This window comes from Festucalex cinctus, chromosome 3, assembly GCF_051991245.1.
Source record: "Festucalex cinctus isolate MCC-2025b chromosome 3, RoL_Fcin_1.0, whole genome shotgun sequence".
Taxonomy (NCBI): Eukaryota; Metazoa; Chordata; class Actinopteri; order Syngnathiformes; family Syngnathidae; genus Festucalex; species Festucalex cinctus.
The window spans coordinates 14,370,442-14,387,334 of record NC_135413.1 but is presented as its reverse complement, the minus strand read 5'-3'; the positions used below and the strand labels follow the sequence as shown (position 1 = coordinate 14,387,334).

General features: G+C 39.2%; 1 protein-coding gene across 2 annotated transcripts in view; it reads right to left on the bottom strand.

Annotated features, from left to right (window-relative positions):
* Positions 1-16,893, bottom strand: part of ldlrad3 (low density lipoprotein receptor class A domain containing 3) — a 75,562-nt gene that overhangs the window by 4,664 nt on the left and 54,005 nt on the right. For both annotated transcript variants that reach the window (XM_077515967.1, XM_077515968.1), the window contains exon 5: positions 1,194-1,587. In XM_077515967.1, the coding sequence (XP_077372093.1) occupies positions 1,194-1,587 (394 nt within the window). The remainder of the gene's footprint in view (positions 1-1,193; positions 1,588-16,893) is intronic.

The following is a 16,893-nucleotide window of genomic DNA, read 5'->3' as shown; positions in this document are numbered from 1 at the left end:
GAAGTGCAACATTTTCCTTATTCATACCCAGGAGGTTTACCTTCTCCTGGAGCATCAAAACCTCTTTTAAACACTTGGACTGTTTGCTCGCAGCCTCAGAATTACCATGGCATTTGGGCTGCATATTCAGGCATTAAAGAAAGAGCAACACAAATATGCAGAGATACTGCACTAAGTCCAACACAAAACCATGTAAATTACCTGGTAACAAAGAAAAGCACATGCTGTATGTAGAGTACTACTGTAATATATGATTTTTTGCACATTATTTTAAGAGAATTAGTAAATGCTAAATATATTTTCCACAGAATAAAACCAAATGTTTTTTTTGTGACATTGCAGAAAATTGGTGATTTTGCAAATAGTAGGTTCACATATGCCAAGCAAGCACTGCTTGTTGATTATTTGTCATCTTTTATTTATGTTCAAATGGTCCAAAGATGTGGCAATGACCTTGACTTGGCATGTTTGAAACCCAGCTGACCAGTTACTAAAAAGTAGTGCCTTGTAGTATCAATTTTTGTCAATGGAAACGTGTCTATCACCAACCTTTTTGAAAGTGAAAACTACTTCTTGGGACCTGATTGATGCAAAGAGCTACCAGGGTGGTACACGATTCTAAAGTTATTATTAGGGTTAGTTATCTTTTTTTAAATAAACCCAAAAATCAGAAAAAAAAAAGTTATTTTGGATATACAGTACTACAACATACTACAACGTAAGACAAAGAAATTTCTCCCAAAATAGCTGGAAAAAAATCGACCAATCCCCTCCTACCCCCATTTTGCTCTCTGTTGTAAAGTTAACCAAGGACAAAGTATTATCAAGCAGTCAGATGTTCGGCCAGTACTTCATATCTTTATTGTCCTAAGTGTTAAGGGCGCAAAAAAGAAGTTATTTTATTCACTGGACTTTTTTTTTTAATTACTGGTGCTCGTAATTAATTGTATTTGTTTCTGATAATATTGGATTCAGCATCAGGCTAAAAAAATCATTCAGATTGTACTTATTATAATCAGCAATTAAGAATGTTATTAATTTCTCACAATTGTTAGGAAACATTTTATTCCTATAAAATCACAGTTGTCCCATCACTAGAACAGGCCCATGAACTACTCCTGTGACCTTTGGGGCCTACCTGATGCATTTGAGCAGCATGTTGAAAGAAAACAAAACAAAAAAACGTTTTTTACCTGACATCCATGACGGCCTGAGAGTATGATGGAGGTGTCTCCACTGGCTGTGCAGTAGGACAAAGAGTATCAGACAGGATTTGCAGCATCTGAGAAGATGAGCTATACTGCTCAGCTGCCGATGGGGAACCGGGAGAGAGACCCGGATCGCCAGCACGCATGTGGCCGCGATCCAAGATGACCAAGCGGGACAGGAGCAACGGTTGGTGGTGGTGAGAGGCTCCTCTTACACCAGTGGGAAGCAAAACGTTCCTCTTCCTCTGGTGATGAAGAACCAAGGCCAGCAACGCCACAACCAACACGAAGATGATGGCACTCCCAATGACAGCGTATGTGATGCTGGGGTAGTACCGCAGACGGTAGTCCAACGTCACAAAGTCCTGGCCGGGAGCTTCTGCAAGGGAAAGACAAAGAAAGCATCAAGTGAGGACAGATGAAGTCATATGGATGTAGGCGGGGGTGATAGTCATGATGTGGAAAGGAGTCCCTTACCACTAAAGAGAATGAAGTAAGAATGAGGAGAACTTATGTAGGGGTTGAACATGGAAAAGGATGCAAGGAAGAGGCACTTGGGAGCTGTAGAGCCAAATCACTAAACTGTCTTTATTTGACAATGGACTCAATGTAATGGCGCCAGCATTTTACAACACGTCGAAAAGGAGTTAAAAAACCTCCAAGGCTGCACTACTTGGATAACCCAGGTTCAAATTTCAAACCCTCATTCATTATTATAGAGGAAGAAAAAAGAAAGGCGAAGTGGGTTGAGCAACCTCAAGTAAAACCCGATCAATGTTTTTGGCGTTGCAGATAAGAGAGGGGAACAGTGGATCAAGGTACGAGGTTACAGTTTAATTGCCAGAACAGGGTTTCCATAAACTACTGAAGTTTCACACTGAAATAAAGAACTGTGCTGCTGAATGAAATAAAAGAAGGGACTACTGGAACGCCAGTAAGCACTGCATTCTTATTATTCTACAGACGCAATAAGGCAATAGTTCTGAAAGATAGTGTGAGAATTTGAATTAGGCTAAAGCATGCGCAAATCAAATTTCACTACGACTGTAATGCAATTGTAAAAGGAAGGTAGAGAGGGACTACGTCCTATCAAGACACTGCAGGCAAACAATGCTAATGAGAAGGGAGTATTTTATATTACCGTTTGCTATTTTATTTCAAATTACAAAAGTGCCTCGGGCTCAGGCTATAAACAGCAAACTGGGTCCCTCATAAAAAGTTCAAAACACAATCAAATACTTATTTCTGGGCTGCACTGGAAAGTAATGTTACACTGCCTGAATACACTTTGTTGCAGCTTCAAGTGTGACTTTGTGTGGTCCGTGTTGCCTAGCAACCATGCAAACAGTTTGTTGATGTGGCTTAAAGAGCTTGACAGGAAATGACCAGAACAAGATACCTTCAGGTTGCTATAGCAGTACCCTGCTTCCATCTGGGAGGCTTAAAGCTGGAAAGAAGGAAACCCTTTGTAATATTCTGAAGTTTTTGGGGATTACTAGCACTTGAGGGGTGTCATGTTTTGCACCCCTGACATGTCAGAAACCTCAGAGAATATAAGCAAAGCTACATTTACTATACAGTTAATATGGGAAACTGTTGTGTATCATGTGTGGGTCTTCCAGTCTCTTTGTTGCATGTTTTCTCTGTCTACCTGACCTTGAAGGCTTTTGAAATGTATGTGCAAGTATGTGTGCACACAAACATTCACTGTTGAATTCCCAACGAGTAGTGAGGGATACCACCTATTCATGTACTGGTGTGTAGTCATGGAGGAATGCCTTAATTAAATCTAATGTAATTCAGATGCTCCACCCGCCCGCTTCCTGAACGAGGCAGCAGGCAATAAAATAAGACCCGTCTCCCCCTCCCTTGTGATTTAAAATTGGCCAGTATTCATGCAACCAATTAATTGCAGATTGGACTCTTAGCAGAGAAGCATTTCCATAATTACCTGTTTTCAAAAAGCACCTCAACCGAGTCTGTCTATCAGATGTCACTGCAGACTTGTGGGAGTGCACGCAAACACACACAAAGGGCACTCACAGTGCTGCAACATTAACAATGGGGGTTTGATCGGCACATTAGTTGCAGAGGCTTGAAAGGCGGTTGCAAATCACACAGGCGGTGAAAAAAGGAAAAGAAAAAAAAAAGAATGTGACTGAGGCAGCCTCCATTTTTTTTTGGCAGAGAATAGAGGTGCTGTGTGTCAAAAAGCGTTGCATGCATGACGCAGTGCTACATTAAGCGCAATACAGACACGCATACTGATTTTTAACATCACTGATTTTAAAAGGACAAGGATGTGTGTCTACTACTTTTACAGCTTTCGCACACTATACACAATTACAGTGGTTGGTGCCTTGAGACAGGAGTCAAGTGAGAAAACGTTCTTGAAATTTGTTCACTATGACTTGAGAAACTTGACATACGAGTGCTGTATGGTGGCATGTGGCTTAACTAACTTCACAACAAATGGCTCTTTGGCAGATATAGCAATTATCAAATATGCTTCAAAAAAGCAATGTGGCAGAATTGGTACCCTTTAAGCAATGAATATCAGAACACAAACCTGCATCAACACTTGTAGAGACATAATATAACAATACACATTAGCATATATTCTTTATCCTCTACGAAGAATGACTATTACCACCGCTGTACTGAGAAGCTGAGGGAGGAGAGGAGCTGATGCTGCAGTACACTATATCTGTATGTCTGTCTTGTACAGCCCCCAGGTAGTGTTGAAAGAGAAAGTGTGACAAAAAGTGTGATTAATATTCATGATGTCATTACTGTATGTAATTATGTATAATGTATGTATATTACAGAATGCTATTTTTCTCATTCAAAACACATTACAAATTGGGAATTACACTAGTAAGATGGAAAAGATTAATTCATTCACTCTCAGCCATTTTCACTGAAGCAATCTCCTTCGCTCTCGGCTGTTTTACTGTATTTTGACTGATTTTGCAAGGCCCAGAGAATATTGTGTTCTATTGCTACAAAAACTTGGAACCTACCAAAAGAAAGACTAGAGTCTCTTCTTCCATCTGGAAAAAAAGGTATATTTCTATCTGTTTCCGTTTTGTAGCAATTAGCATTAGAATATAGTTAAGTTTCATCATTATTCACAAATCTGTTTAAAACTGTGGGGAACACAGCTTGTTGCAACATGGCCTTGATTGATCGCGTATACTCTGCTGCCACCTGCTGGCCGCTTTTGTAATAACTACCATTACTTCAACCATTCTTTTCAGTTCAGAGGCTGCATCAAAGCCTTCTGTATGCTCTAGCATAAAAAAAAGAAAAGAAAGAAAAAGGTCTTTGGGACACTGGTGATATTTAAAACAGACCATATTTTTATACGTTTTTGGCAGTAAATGAGTTAATGACATTCCATTCATTTCAATAGGGAAAGATGATTTAAGATAGAAGTGTTTTGGGTTATGAGCGTGGTCAAGGAACTAATTAAACTCACATCTCAAGGCACCACTATATTTCTCTTCTCTCTGAAGCTGGAGGTGCTAAAGAGCATCCAGAATGCCATAAATTCATAGAAGAAAGAGGACAAAATCGAACGTCTAATCTGATATCTCGATTCCTGAATGGTTGGATTTCAAAGCTGAACATTACATGTGAATTTTGAAAATGATGGCTCATGTGAGCCTCATCATTTACCTTATTCTTTTGTGATACTGGTCAAAGTGTTTGTTGAAACTTTGTGAGACACTTTGTGAAATGTTATATGATGTTTATTTCCAGACATGTTGCAACAGCATTAATGGACTTGATTTGTTTGTTTTATACTGTAGTAGGCTATGTGGAACTTTAAAATCTTAATCATTTCAACGTCTGATTAATATTTTAACAAATGTCTTCATAGCTACTCTAGCTACTCTAACTGAATGTATCACGACAAATAAATAAATAACAAAAGAATCCCTCCCATTGTTCCGACAGCGCTCAAGCAGATGTTGTTTAAGGTACATCAAAGAAAAAAATGTTAACTTGCTCTTCTTTTATTTCTGGATTATAAATGAATATTTGTGCACATTTTAAACAAAGACACCAGTGCTCATGAAACATTCCTTGCTGTGCACACTGGCTTTCATCACATAAACTTCTTGTGACAGGTGAGCTCATGGTACATGAAATCCCCCGCCAGTGAATCTGACCAGGCTTACTTTGGACCGAATGCAATTCATGCAAAGCTGTCAGGAGGATCAAAGTTGGGACTTGCGGTTCCCCAGTGGCTTTCACGCCAACACAAACAGACATGAAAAGCTCGGGTTGTCATCCACAGATGTGCAGGTATGGTTAGTATTCACACTAAAAGCGTTCATACATACAATGATGACAATGGCGTGAGGTGACCCTGAACAAGGCATTGAATGTCCCCAAAGTGCTCAGGGCACAACAGTGTTGAGGTGTCCCATTATGCCTGCAATTCTTTTTATTATTATTATGTTACAATGACCTTGGCAAGATGTGTACCTTTACTCAAATTGACATGTATTGCAGGTTTTTTTTGGACGAATGAGTACTTGATGGAGTCAAATATGATTCTGCATCTGGTAAAGTTAGCAGGATACACTTAAACAAAATTAGTTCAAAACACCATGGCAATATTCATACTTTTACAATGAGCAGTGTACTGTATACATTAAGTTTTCACAAGTGGGGGTGCCTGGGGGAAGCAAGGTGCAGCCTTTCTACTGTGCCACGTTTTACAACTTTGAGCTGTTTTCCACATCTCTCCATAAAATACGCCCCATCACTGTCCTTGCATTGTGTCTTCCTGCTCTCTCTCTTGCTCTCTCTCTCTATCTCTTCCCCTCCTGTTGGTAATTTACAGTAATTGAAATGAGATGCAGAATGCTTTGACCACACAGGCTAGATGATGCTCCAACTATAGTGTGTACAGAATGGAATAGACTGAAAGTATCAATCTACTCTCACTGCTGGTTACGTCCCCATATCCCACCACAATCTTGGCATTTCACCTACCTCGATTGCAACTTCCTTGGCTTGTAGGTATCATGGGATATACTGTATAGAAAAACAACCAGATGTGGACCAGATGTCTAACAAGTGAAAAAGAACCTTTTTCAGCAACGTCCACACATTTTATCTCCCCTTCTGTAGTCTCGAGAGAGGCATCACCATTTAATTGATAACAATTGGCAAAGCCATAAAGAGAAGCTGGTGCTGTATGCACTCATTTTGTGATGCTCTTCACTACATTGTTTCTCCTTCATCTCCTCGTTTACAATGCACTGGTTGCGTTTTCTGTTTTGTTTCATCCAGCAATATGTGGTGGCCATGGCTCAGGGGTAGAGCCAGTCCAGTAGCCAGAGGTTTCGCTGTGTGTGTATTTTTTTTTAAATTTTTTTTATTTTTTGATGAGCATATATGTCAGCCCTCCACATAATCTCCCACTCCGTCAATTCCCTTCCAAAGGGCAATTTAAGCAGGGTTATTATATGATCGAGAATCGTGACAAAGTGACCAGCTGATGACCATATTTACTCGATCAGACACGCCGGAAATGTGCGTGACAGCATCCAATCAGTATCAAGCTTTCCTATCTCTGGTTTGGGTTGTAAAGTTGAAGAATAAACAGAAAAGAAGTAAACAATGGCATTATCTTTTAAAAAATGAAGCTATTTGGACAAAGTAAGTTCCTCACCGTCGGTGTGTGGCGGCATCTCCAAGTCAAAGAACATTTGAATGTAACAATTAAAAAAAATAAATTCTTGGGCCACCACCAATGACAGTACATCGTAAACATGTTCTGCTTTAAACGTAAAAAGTGCAACCAACAGCCACCAAGCTGCTGAAGTCAAATGTGAATTATGTGTTCTTTAGGGGTGTTAAAAAAAAAAATCGATTCGGCGATATATCGCGATACTACATCGCGCGATTCTCGAATCGATTCAATAATCGGCAGAATCGATTTTTTTATTTTTTATTTTTTTTATTTTATTTTTTTAAGGATTCACACCTTGAGCATGGAAGAATGTTATATGAACGGAACATTAAGCCTTAATATTTTATTTTAATGCTGTTCAAACATGAAACAGATTACAACCTGTATAAGACTGAAATTTCAGATAAATAAATAATACATTTTCATATAAATCTTACACTCCAAGCTTACTGATTAGTATTTTCTAAATTTGAATGAAAAAAATCGCAACAATCGACTTATAAATTCGTATCGGATTAATCGGTATCGAATCGAATCATGACCTGTGAATCGTGATACGAATCGAATCGTCAGGTACTAGGCAATTCACACCCCTAGTGTTCTTTTATTCTCATTGGCTATGGTACTTATCCATGTTTTCAAGCAACCAATTGCCAGGACTGCTCAATTAAAACAAATGATAGAGCAACATAAATTAAAAAATGAATTTGGAATTATAATAAACTTCATATGGCTTAATTGGCACACCCAAAGCACCTCAGAAAAGTGGAGATGGACCTATCCACTACTTTTGCATATTCTTCCGAGTGGTGATAGCCACTGTGAAGGCCCACTGTGTCTCCACCATGCTAAGACCTATTTCAAATTCATAAAGAACTTTCTTTAAAATGACTCAAATGTGAGGGGCGGGAAATTAGTTACCATCCCTCGGCTACAGTTTTCCAGGCTTTGCTAATCCGAGTCTGTCAACGGTTGATAGAACTTGGTCACATCTACACCTCCTTCCTTCCCCTCATTGCGCAGTCACTTTGTGTGATGCTAATTACAGGTGGGGGGGCTGCTGGCTCCTTTGGCACAGTTACGTTCACTTCTGTGTGATATAATGAGATGTAGGAGCAGAGACAGACTTGGCAGGCTCAGAATATTCTGTCCTGTATGAGGTGAGATGAGAAGAGGGAAAAAAAAAGAAGAGATGAAATATGAAGAGATGAAAACCACTAGGGGGCAGACATATTACATGATTCTATGCACATGCAAAACTGGGTAATTTTAAAAAGAGAGAGGGGTAGTAGCACACACACCATCTGGCTTCACACAGCTCTAATAGGAGTTCACTTTAGCCAATAGCTTGCAGACCATTCCATATACTAGATATTCCATGCCCAACAGCTACACATACTGTACTGGGTATACTATAATCACTATCACATCTTCATCAACATCAAAACACAAACAGTATTTTGGGTAATTACCTCAGTCTGTGCAAAAGACACAGTCGAGGTTAATAAGGTTTTTTATTCTTTAAACGTGCAGCAGTAGTTGTGAAGAGCGAGTGTAAACGCCAAGGTCAAACATAACTTTGGTCAGATTCTGGATGAAGGTGTCAACTGTATTTTCACTTTTTGCCATTTTGAGTCAATATCAATGAGTATCCTGCTCACAAAAAAAAAAAAAACAAACACAAAAAAAAAACATCTTAAAAAAAAAAAAACACAATCACCCTTGGACACATTTGTTTTGCTGTTTGAATTGCAAAGAAATTTCCCCAGCACCAAAAATGGCAAAAGGAAAAAAAAAAAAAAAAAAAAGTCTGCAATATACAGATATACTGTAGCTACAAATGAGTTACATGTATTGTTATTAAAGGGACACTTTACTTATTGATCCATTTTTAGCAGCAAAAAGTTGCTACTTTTTCAATAATTAATTTGGTGACGTGATCATTTTTTTATGTACTTTTAATAACTTTTAAACCGATGTTAAAATGAATCTAACGCCGGCATGTTTGTTACACGTGACTAAATAACCCGGATGTTTACGTCACTAGTGTGTAAACGACGCTACACTATGAAACGCAGCCGTGCATCTAGCGTCAAACCCGGAAGGATTAAACCTTATCGCTTCGAGCCAACACGACAAAATAACACTACCGAAGGAAAGTCTGCCTTGGATGTGAAAGTTGTGGCGCCAGATGGTCTTTTCGGGCACAAAATAAACTTTAACGAACGAGTGAATCAGGCGGTGGGTGAGTGGTGCTCGTGCGGGAGCTGCAGGAATGGACAATCCGCTAATGAATGTGTGCTGTCTGGAAATGAAAGAACTCGAGGATCGGTTCCTTGCGGACAATCTCAACTGCATCCTGGAACATCAGACATTCAACATGGCAATACTAAATAGACATTATCAGGATAGCTTTGGTTGCGATGAAAGATGTGAAGAAGAAAAGTCTTGGAGGAGCCAATATCCAACACAGGTAAAGTGACACACAGCACGAGCAATGCAAAACGTGTGGAACTGACGAACTATTTCAGGAAAAAGAAAAAATAGTAAAATTAAATGTATCGTCGTTACAGCGCCCAACCTCCCCTAGCTGTTTTTTTTTTCTTTTTTTGCGTAGCGTCCCGATGATGTAAACGAAAGCTTGCAAGAAGGTTGTGTATTAACCGTGTTTATTTATAGACAAAATGAAGTAAGGAAATGCGAGACGCCGTTACCTAGGCTGGTTATCAATGGTTGGGATCCGAACGAAATTAATAGAAATGCAAATGAAACTGGAATGCACCACAGGAAGAACAGCGGGACAGAACACAAATGTAGTACGTCGCACATGCCGATGATAATGACACTAATCCACATTCTATAAATTTTTTGTTAAAATAAGATTATGAGCATGGTCAATTTGTGAAGTATAAACAACTTACGAGCTAATAAAACATAACGTCCGCGCCTGCTTGTCCTTGCCGGGAGGTCGACAGCACTTAGCAAGCCATTTTCTACGCAAATAGTCTTTTTTTTTTTGGGATAACATACCAGTGTGCTCCTCGCGGGTTTTTCCTTGACGACACCTTGCAAAATTTTGCAATACAGTAAGGCATAAGTGACGTTTGTGTCTTCCTCGTCGTTCTGTCTGCGTGAACTACTGTTCGCCAAGCGAGTATACACACTTGTTAAGTCACCACTTGAGGGCGTTCCAACACGGAAGTACTTCTATGTTGAAAAATGTTAAATAAATCAATATTGGGGTGTATTCTTCAGCTCTTATGCATGTTTCGTAGCTAAACTAACTATTTACTGCCAATCAAGCCATACATGTAAAATTAAAGGTGCCTTCCTTTAATTTTAACTTTAAACATGCATCAGTACACTATTGTCATATGTCCTCCATATACTGTGGATAACAGGTGAAATAAGATTACAAAATGATTTGTAGAATAGCAGCAGTCAAGATCATCCTCTAATCAGCTCCCCTGAAGTCACTATTGCACTCGAGATGCATGACCTTTGTTTGTCTGCTGCTGTATATTCGACAGAGACGTCTGACAACTTCAATGACTGGCTCGTGAAACAAACATTTTAACCAGCAGAACTGTGGAAACACTTTGTTACACACAATATTGACTTTGATGCTTTTATTTACGGGCTGATTGGCACAGTTTATTAGTACAAAATGATATGATTAATTTCTTTGAGCAACACTCAATACAAACACTCAGTAGACCTCTGAAAACAATTGACTGGTTGTCACACCTCTAAAATGGCATTAGCATTTACATCTAATCTACTAATGAAAAATGACACATTTACAAAGAAAATTATGCTCAATTAGGTCAGTTATGTCAGAGTAAATAATATGATTGTTATTGTGGTTGCAATATGTTGCAATGCATCATACTGAGAGCTTTTTTTTTTCTTTCGTTTTTTTTTTTTTTTTTAATTAAGTAAGTAAGTTACCTCATTTGATTGACACGGTCACTAACATTACAGCGTTGCGGTTGTAGATCGCAGGATACAGCTGTTATGCTTACTTACTGAGTGATGTTTCTAATATTTTGGTTGGCTCATTTAGCTACATGAGAGTCAAAAGACCAGAAAGTGCTATCTGCAGTTTCAATACAGTTTGACACAAATGTAAACCAAAACCAATTCTACCTTTTTAATGGAAGAGTTTTCATACATCTCATTAGATTGCGAAGTGGGTCTTATTATTGAAGCCAGCGAGTGTATATTACAGTATATTTTGCAACTTTGACACTGTTCAGCAACTTTACTCATTAAAGTAAGTCTAGTGAATTGCTCACAGGTGTGAATAAGGTTATGAATAGTTGTTAGATGGTTTTGCCTCCTCGCACCACGAGACCCCTGGATCATCTAAGTGATATAAAAACACGAGCTGATAGATGGATGGAATGTGATCACCTATGATGTTATGAGTTGTTATTTGTCACATGAACCTCTCACACAAAATTGACTTGACTAACTGACAATTGCTGTCATCCGACACACACATGCCTTGCTTATGTTAACCATTCAGTGACAGGCATATTCTAGCCCTGAGTTAGCATTCATGTCTCTGCTTCTGTGTGCGATCATGTATTGCATGCCTCTTTTTATTATCATAAATAGAGAAATAAGGATTTAATGCTCATAGTGTGTGTATATGTAGTATAATGTCCTCACTGCTGTTTTATACTTGGTGTGTAAAAGGGGTTGTCATGCTTCATGGGACCTCTATTTGCCTGTCCTGTAATAACTTGTTCGCTCCATTGCTTGCTACTATCGGAACCACCATAACACTTAGTCAAAGCTTACAGTTATTGGTCAGAGGACAGAAGGGGGTGGTGGGGATAGACTAGAATTAATAGATGAATTTGGCATCGGATAGAGAGAGTGGAGGGACACAAAATAGGTGAAAAGCACAAGATCACATGCATTTCGTAGGTGTTGTGTGTGAGAAGATAAAACAGAAAAAAAAAAAAAAGCAACCTATATTTTGGTCAGAGGATTATGAACATTTAGGTATGTACTAGGGCTGGGTATTGCCTCCAACCTCACGATACAATACGTATCACGATACAGGGGTCAAGATACGATACGTATCGCGATACATATGTATCCCAATACATGATCTTCAAGGCGATACATATCCCGATATTTTACATTAATTGACTTGCATTTTATAATAACAGTCATATGTATACCTAAAGGATATGTTTATTATGCTGGATGACAATTTTTTTTTTTGTTAGCAGCTCTTCTGGTTTACTACCTAGCGGCATGCCTGGTCTAAATGTGTACGCACTGCAGAGCTAGGAGCATTTTTCACAGACACACCGGGAAAATGTATGAATAGGCATGAGCCGATATGAGCAAAAATATCAAAGTATTAAAATTACAGCTCTAAAATGTGCTTATTTGGAATATTTGGGGAAATAAAAAGAGCATTTTTTTCCACGTAACACATTCTATTTCGTTTTTAAACACAATTTAGGAAAATTGGTCCATTAAGACACATGCCATATTACGTTTATAAGTAAATAAATTTTGATATTCTTCTTCTGCTTTCATTTTTCTTTAGCAAAACACAGTGTCCAATCACTGGTGAGCTATTTTTGCATTAATTGATGGCAATTAACTTCAAAGACGCTGCTGGTTTTTAGTTTTTAGGTACAATGCAAGCTGCAATGGCAAACGTTAACTGCCTTTAAAGTTAACGAGCAATATCGATTCTGACGCCTGCGTATCGATACGTGTATTGTAATGAGGCCCGCAACGATATATTGCCGTATCGATTTTTTGAGCACACCCCTAGTATGTACAGTAAATGCTACTCAGAATAGTGATGGCTTCCATATTTCCGATGTATGCAATATATAGAATCATTGTTCCCCAACATCAGGAGGTTTGACTGCATACATGATGCATTCTAAACAACATGGCTCCATTTGTGCTATATTACATGAATAATAAGCCAGGAGAAGCTAAATCAACATATACAGCTGCTCACCTCTAAATAACTTAAAATAAGACAACAAAAGTGAGTTCAACCTTAAGTGGTTGATTGGTTGAAATACTGTCCTGTTTCTGAAGGGAGGAGATGATGCTCTGTTTCAGTTTGTCACAGGCCATGTTGGCAGTCATGGTTCTAATGGCTTACGGTATTTTGAGACAGCAAATTAACACTGTTATACAGGCTGCAAACTGACTACTTTACTTTGTAACAAAGTGTCACTTCTTCAGTGTTAGGAGTCTTATTTTTTTTCTTCTTCTGTTTTTTTTTTTTTTTTAGAAAAAAAAAATCCCTTTCATTTGAAGAGCTGGTTTGGAGAGGACGAAAGAGAAAGGTTGCTAAGGATCATTGAGGCTTTGACTACTGGCTCATCCTGTCATGTGTAATGGGTACAGTATCCATGGCAACTATTCTTTTGGGCTCAAAGGTTTGTGGAAGATAGCCTGACAGTGGATATCAAGCTTAGATGTGCCTGATACATGCACTAAAAGCGTACAAATGCTTAGATTTGATTGAAATAGCCAATAGAGAAGATACTGGATCCATTTAGGGTCTTTGGTATCCTGAAGCATAAATCAGCCATATCAACCAGAGACCCCCTTATATTGTTGCCTGTAGCTACATAGAACAAACACCAGGCAGGATGTCAAGCAGCAGTCACACAGGGAGTCACAGACACGTCTGGCAGCCTGAGAAGCAAAGAGGCAGATATGGGATGACAAACAACTATGGGGAAAAAGTGAAAATTATTGAACAGAGGTAGCACTAAATAGATGTGGAAAGACTATATAGCCTGAATTTAGCCATTTGCAATGGTAGCAAATGATCAGAATTTGAATTTCATGGTTTTATGAAGAAATGAATCATACTATAGGATATAAAACGTACAACGTAAAACGTATAAAACAGAAGAACCCCCAAATGTGCCTGTGCAGCCCATGTGCCTGTTATAAGCACATATCTCACCACTGATTGGACAGGATTATTTCCTAGGAATGTTGTAGAAGTGATCTTTTGAAAATTTCGAAAAACACTTTCAGATGCTTGGAGAAATAAAGTGTTAGATTTTGAGATCTATCTGCTTCTGAACTTGTTACAGTAAATCATTGTCACAGTTGCCAATCTATAGAAATGCACTTCAATAACAATTTGTCAAAATTTTCATACTTTTTACAGAGTCAAGAACATTACCGCAGGGTAGTTTTTTTTGTGTTTTTTTTCCCAATAAACTATGTACAAAGTAATATGCTAAAAAGAATTGATATGCATACTGTTTAACTGCACAACAGAATGATAACTCTATAACCATAATCATTAATGAATTTTGGCAACGATATTTGTTATTTTTATGTATTTATTGCATCAACCTTGTAATGACGCACACAGTTGCGGCCTGAATCAAAGAATATAATATTTCAGTGTGCCGTCGTCAAATATATCGTTATCGGTGGATGAATTTCCAATGACAAGAGTGGTCATAATCTACAGGCAAAAAAAGGGAAATTCCAAGAGAGAGACTATCACTTTGACAATGCAAATGTAGAGGATTATAAACGTCATGGTCTTGCCGAGTCGAAAATAAGAATAAAACACTTGTGACAACTGCATGGGAATCGCAGACTTCACCTTAAAATTACCCCTTAACAATATAACCTGTCCAAGACAGTGTTAAAAAAAAGGAGAAGAAGATATGATCACACTATTATAGTGTTATGGGGTTATCTCAATCCCTTTTTTTTTGTTACAGTAAAGGCAAAAGCTATTTCAAAGTCAATTACAGGGAGTCTATCTGCAGCACCGCAGTGTTTGTAATAGGACAATTTCTCTAATAAGATGCTGATGCTGAAAAACTAGTGCAATCACTCTACTGTCTAGTGTTTAATGTTTCTGCTTTCGCTCTCCAGTTATAACAATGAACATATAAGAAGAGGAAAATAAGCGTTCATGACTGACTAAAAACGATATAAGTATGCAATTTTCCCTAGATTAAATGTTATTTTTGAGGATTTTAATGCACTGTAAGTTTCAAATGCCACTGAGATGCATTTATTGACATTTGTACTTCTGTGTAGCCAATTTGAGATGAAACAGGGTATTTATGGAACAAAAATATGAATGCCACATAAACCACTTTTGTTTTTGCTTCCATTTTTCACGAGCTGAACTCAAAAACTTTTTCTACATAAACAAAATGCCACTCTCTCTTAAATGCTTCCTTTTTTTTATATATATATGTATTAGTAAGCACTTCTCCTTTGCTCAGATAATCAAGCGACATCATTGGTACGGCATTTCAATATGCTGATAAAAACATGAAAATTACTGTACATGTGTGCCTTAGGCAGCCTACAATAAAAAGCCACTGTAAAAAGTTTTGCTGCAGTGGGGAGGTTGGTAACCTGGCAATAGCCAGATGCATATGCGCTTCACTCAAGTGAGTTCTCCTCAATATCCATCTGGTACCTCTCCACAGCAATTTGGTCGGGAAAGGCGGGACATTCTGTACAATAATTCAAGCTGATTGGAGGATGCATCATTCTACACGTTTATTTTAACCAATCACGGCCATGGGTGAAAATTTTGTCTTCGTTCTTGCCGAAGGGAGGAAAGGCATGACCATCTTACCAGCTAGAAATGCACGAAGCGCCGCTCGCTGTTCAACATTCACCAGGGAAACGGTGAATAATTCTGCGAGAACAGATTTAATTGCAGTGTCCATTCGTCCATGTTAGGTTTTGTCTGTTAGCTCCAGCGTCGGCGCTGGCTTCCTGGTTTCGTCACATTGTCACTCTGTGATTGGTCCAAACCACCGGTGGTTCGGGTCGGCGGAAATCAACGGGAGCGGTACAAGATGTATTCTCCGGGGTTTGTGATCTTACAAATGCCGTGAGAATTCATCTTGCGAGAGCAAGGTTAGGAGGTCGGTGGTGCAGTTAGCATCGGAGGTGACACATCATAGCATCGAATTGATCAGGTGGTTGATTGTGGTCTGTGGGATGTTGTTCCACTCCTCTGCAATGGTTCTGCGAAGTTGCTTGAAGAAACTGGAGCATGATGATCTAGAGCATCTCCAACATGTTCATGTCCCATACAATCTTTGAAATAAACATGTTGGGTGTCATTTGCAGAGGGAGGGCTCACGAGCGCAAAATGGCCGATGATGCCTGACAGCGGAAACGTAAGCAGACTCGCCAGTGTCCGTGCATGACATCGGCAGATAAACTTCAAGATCTCTCCTTGCGGATGATGTGATGTGGGCAATTTTAAACCACACTGCACCCACGACATCTGTAGAATCCGCCCGCCAGTCTACGAAAATAGAGCCCAAATAGAGCCGGTTGGATGTACTGCCAAATTCTCTGAATTCTTTAAGAGAGACATGTATTGGGAGAGAAATGAACATTCACTTCATGGGAAGCAGCTCTGGTGGACATCTAATTTTTTTTTAGGGCAGCCTAAGGCAACCTGTGCAGTAATCATGCTGTCTAATCAGCATCTTGAAATGCCACATCTGTGAGGTGGATGGATTATCTTGGCAATGGTGCTCACTACCACAGATTTTTCAGATTTGTAAACAATATTTGAGAGAAATAGGTATTTCTTTAATACATAAAAAAGTAAGCACGTCCGCCTCCCAGTTCTGAGGACTCCGGTTCGAGTCCAGGCTCTGGCCTTCCTGGGTGGAGTTTGCATGTTCTCCCCGTGCCCGCGTGGGTCTTCTCCGGGTACTCCGGTCTCCTCCCACATTCCAAAGACATGCATGGCAGGTTGATTGGGCGCTCCGAATTGTCCCTAGGTGTGCTTGTGAGTGTGGATGGTTGTTCGTCTCTGTGTGCCCTGCGATTGGCTGGCAACCAGTCCAGGGTGTCCCCCGCCTACTGCCCAGAGCCAGCTGAGATAGGCGCCAGCACCCCCCGCGACCCTTGTGAGAAATAAGCGGTCAAGAAAATGGATGGATGGACATA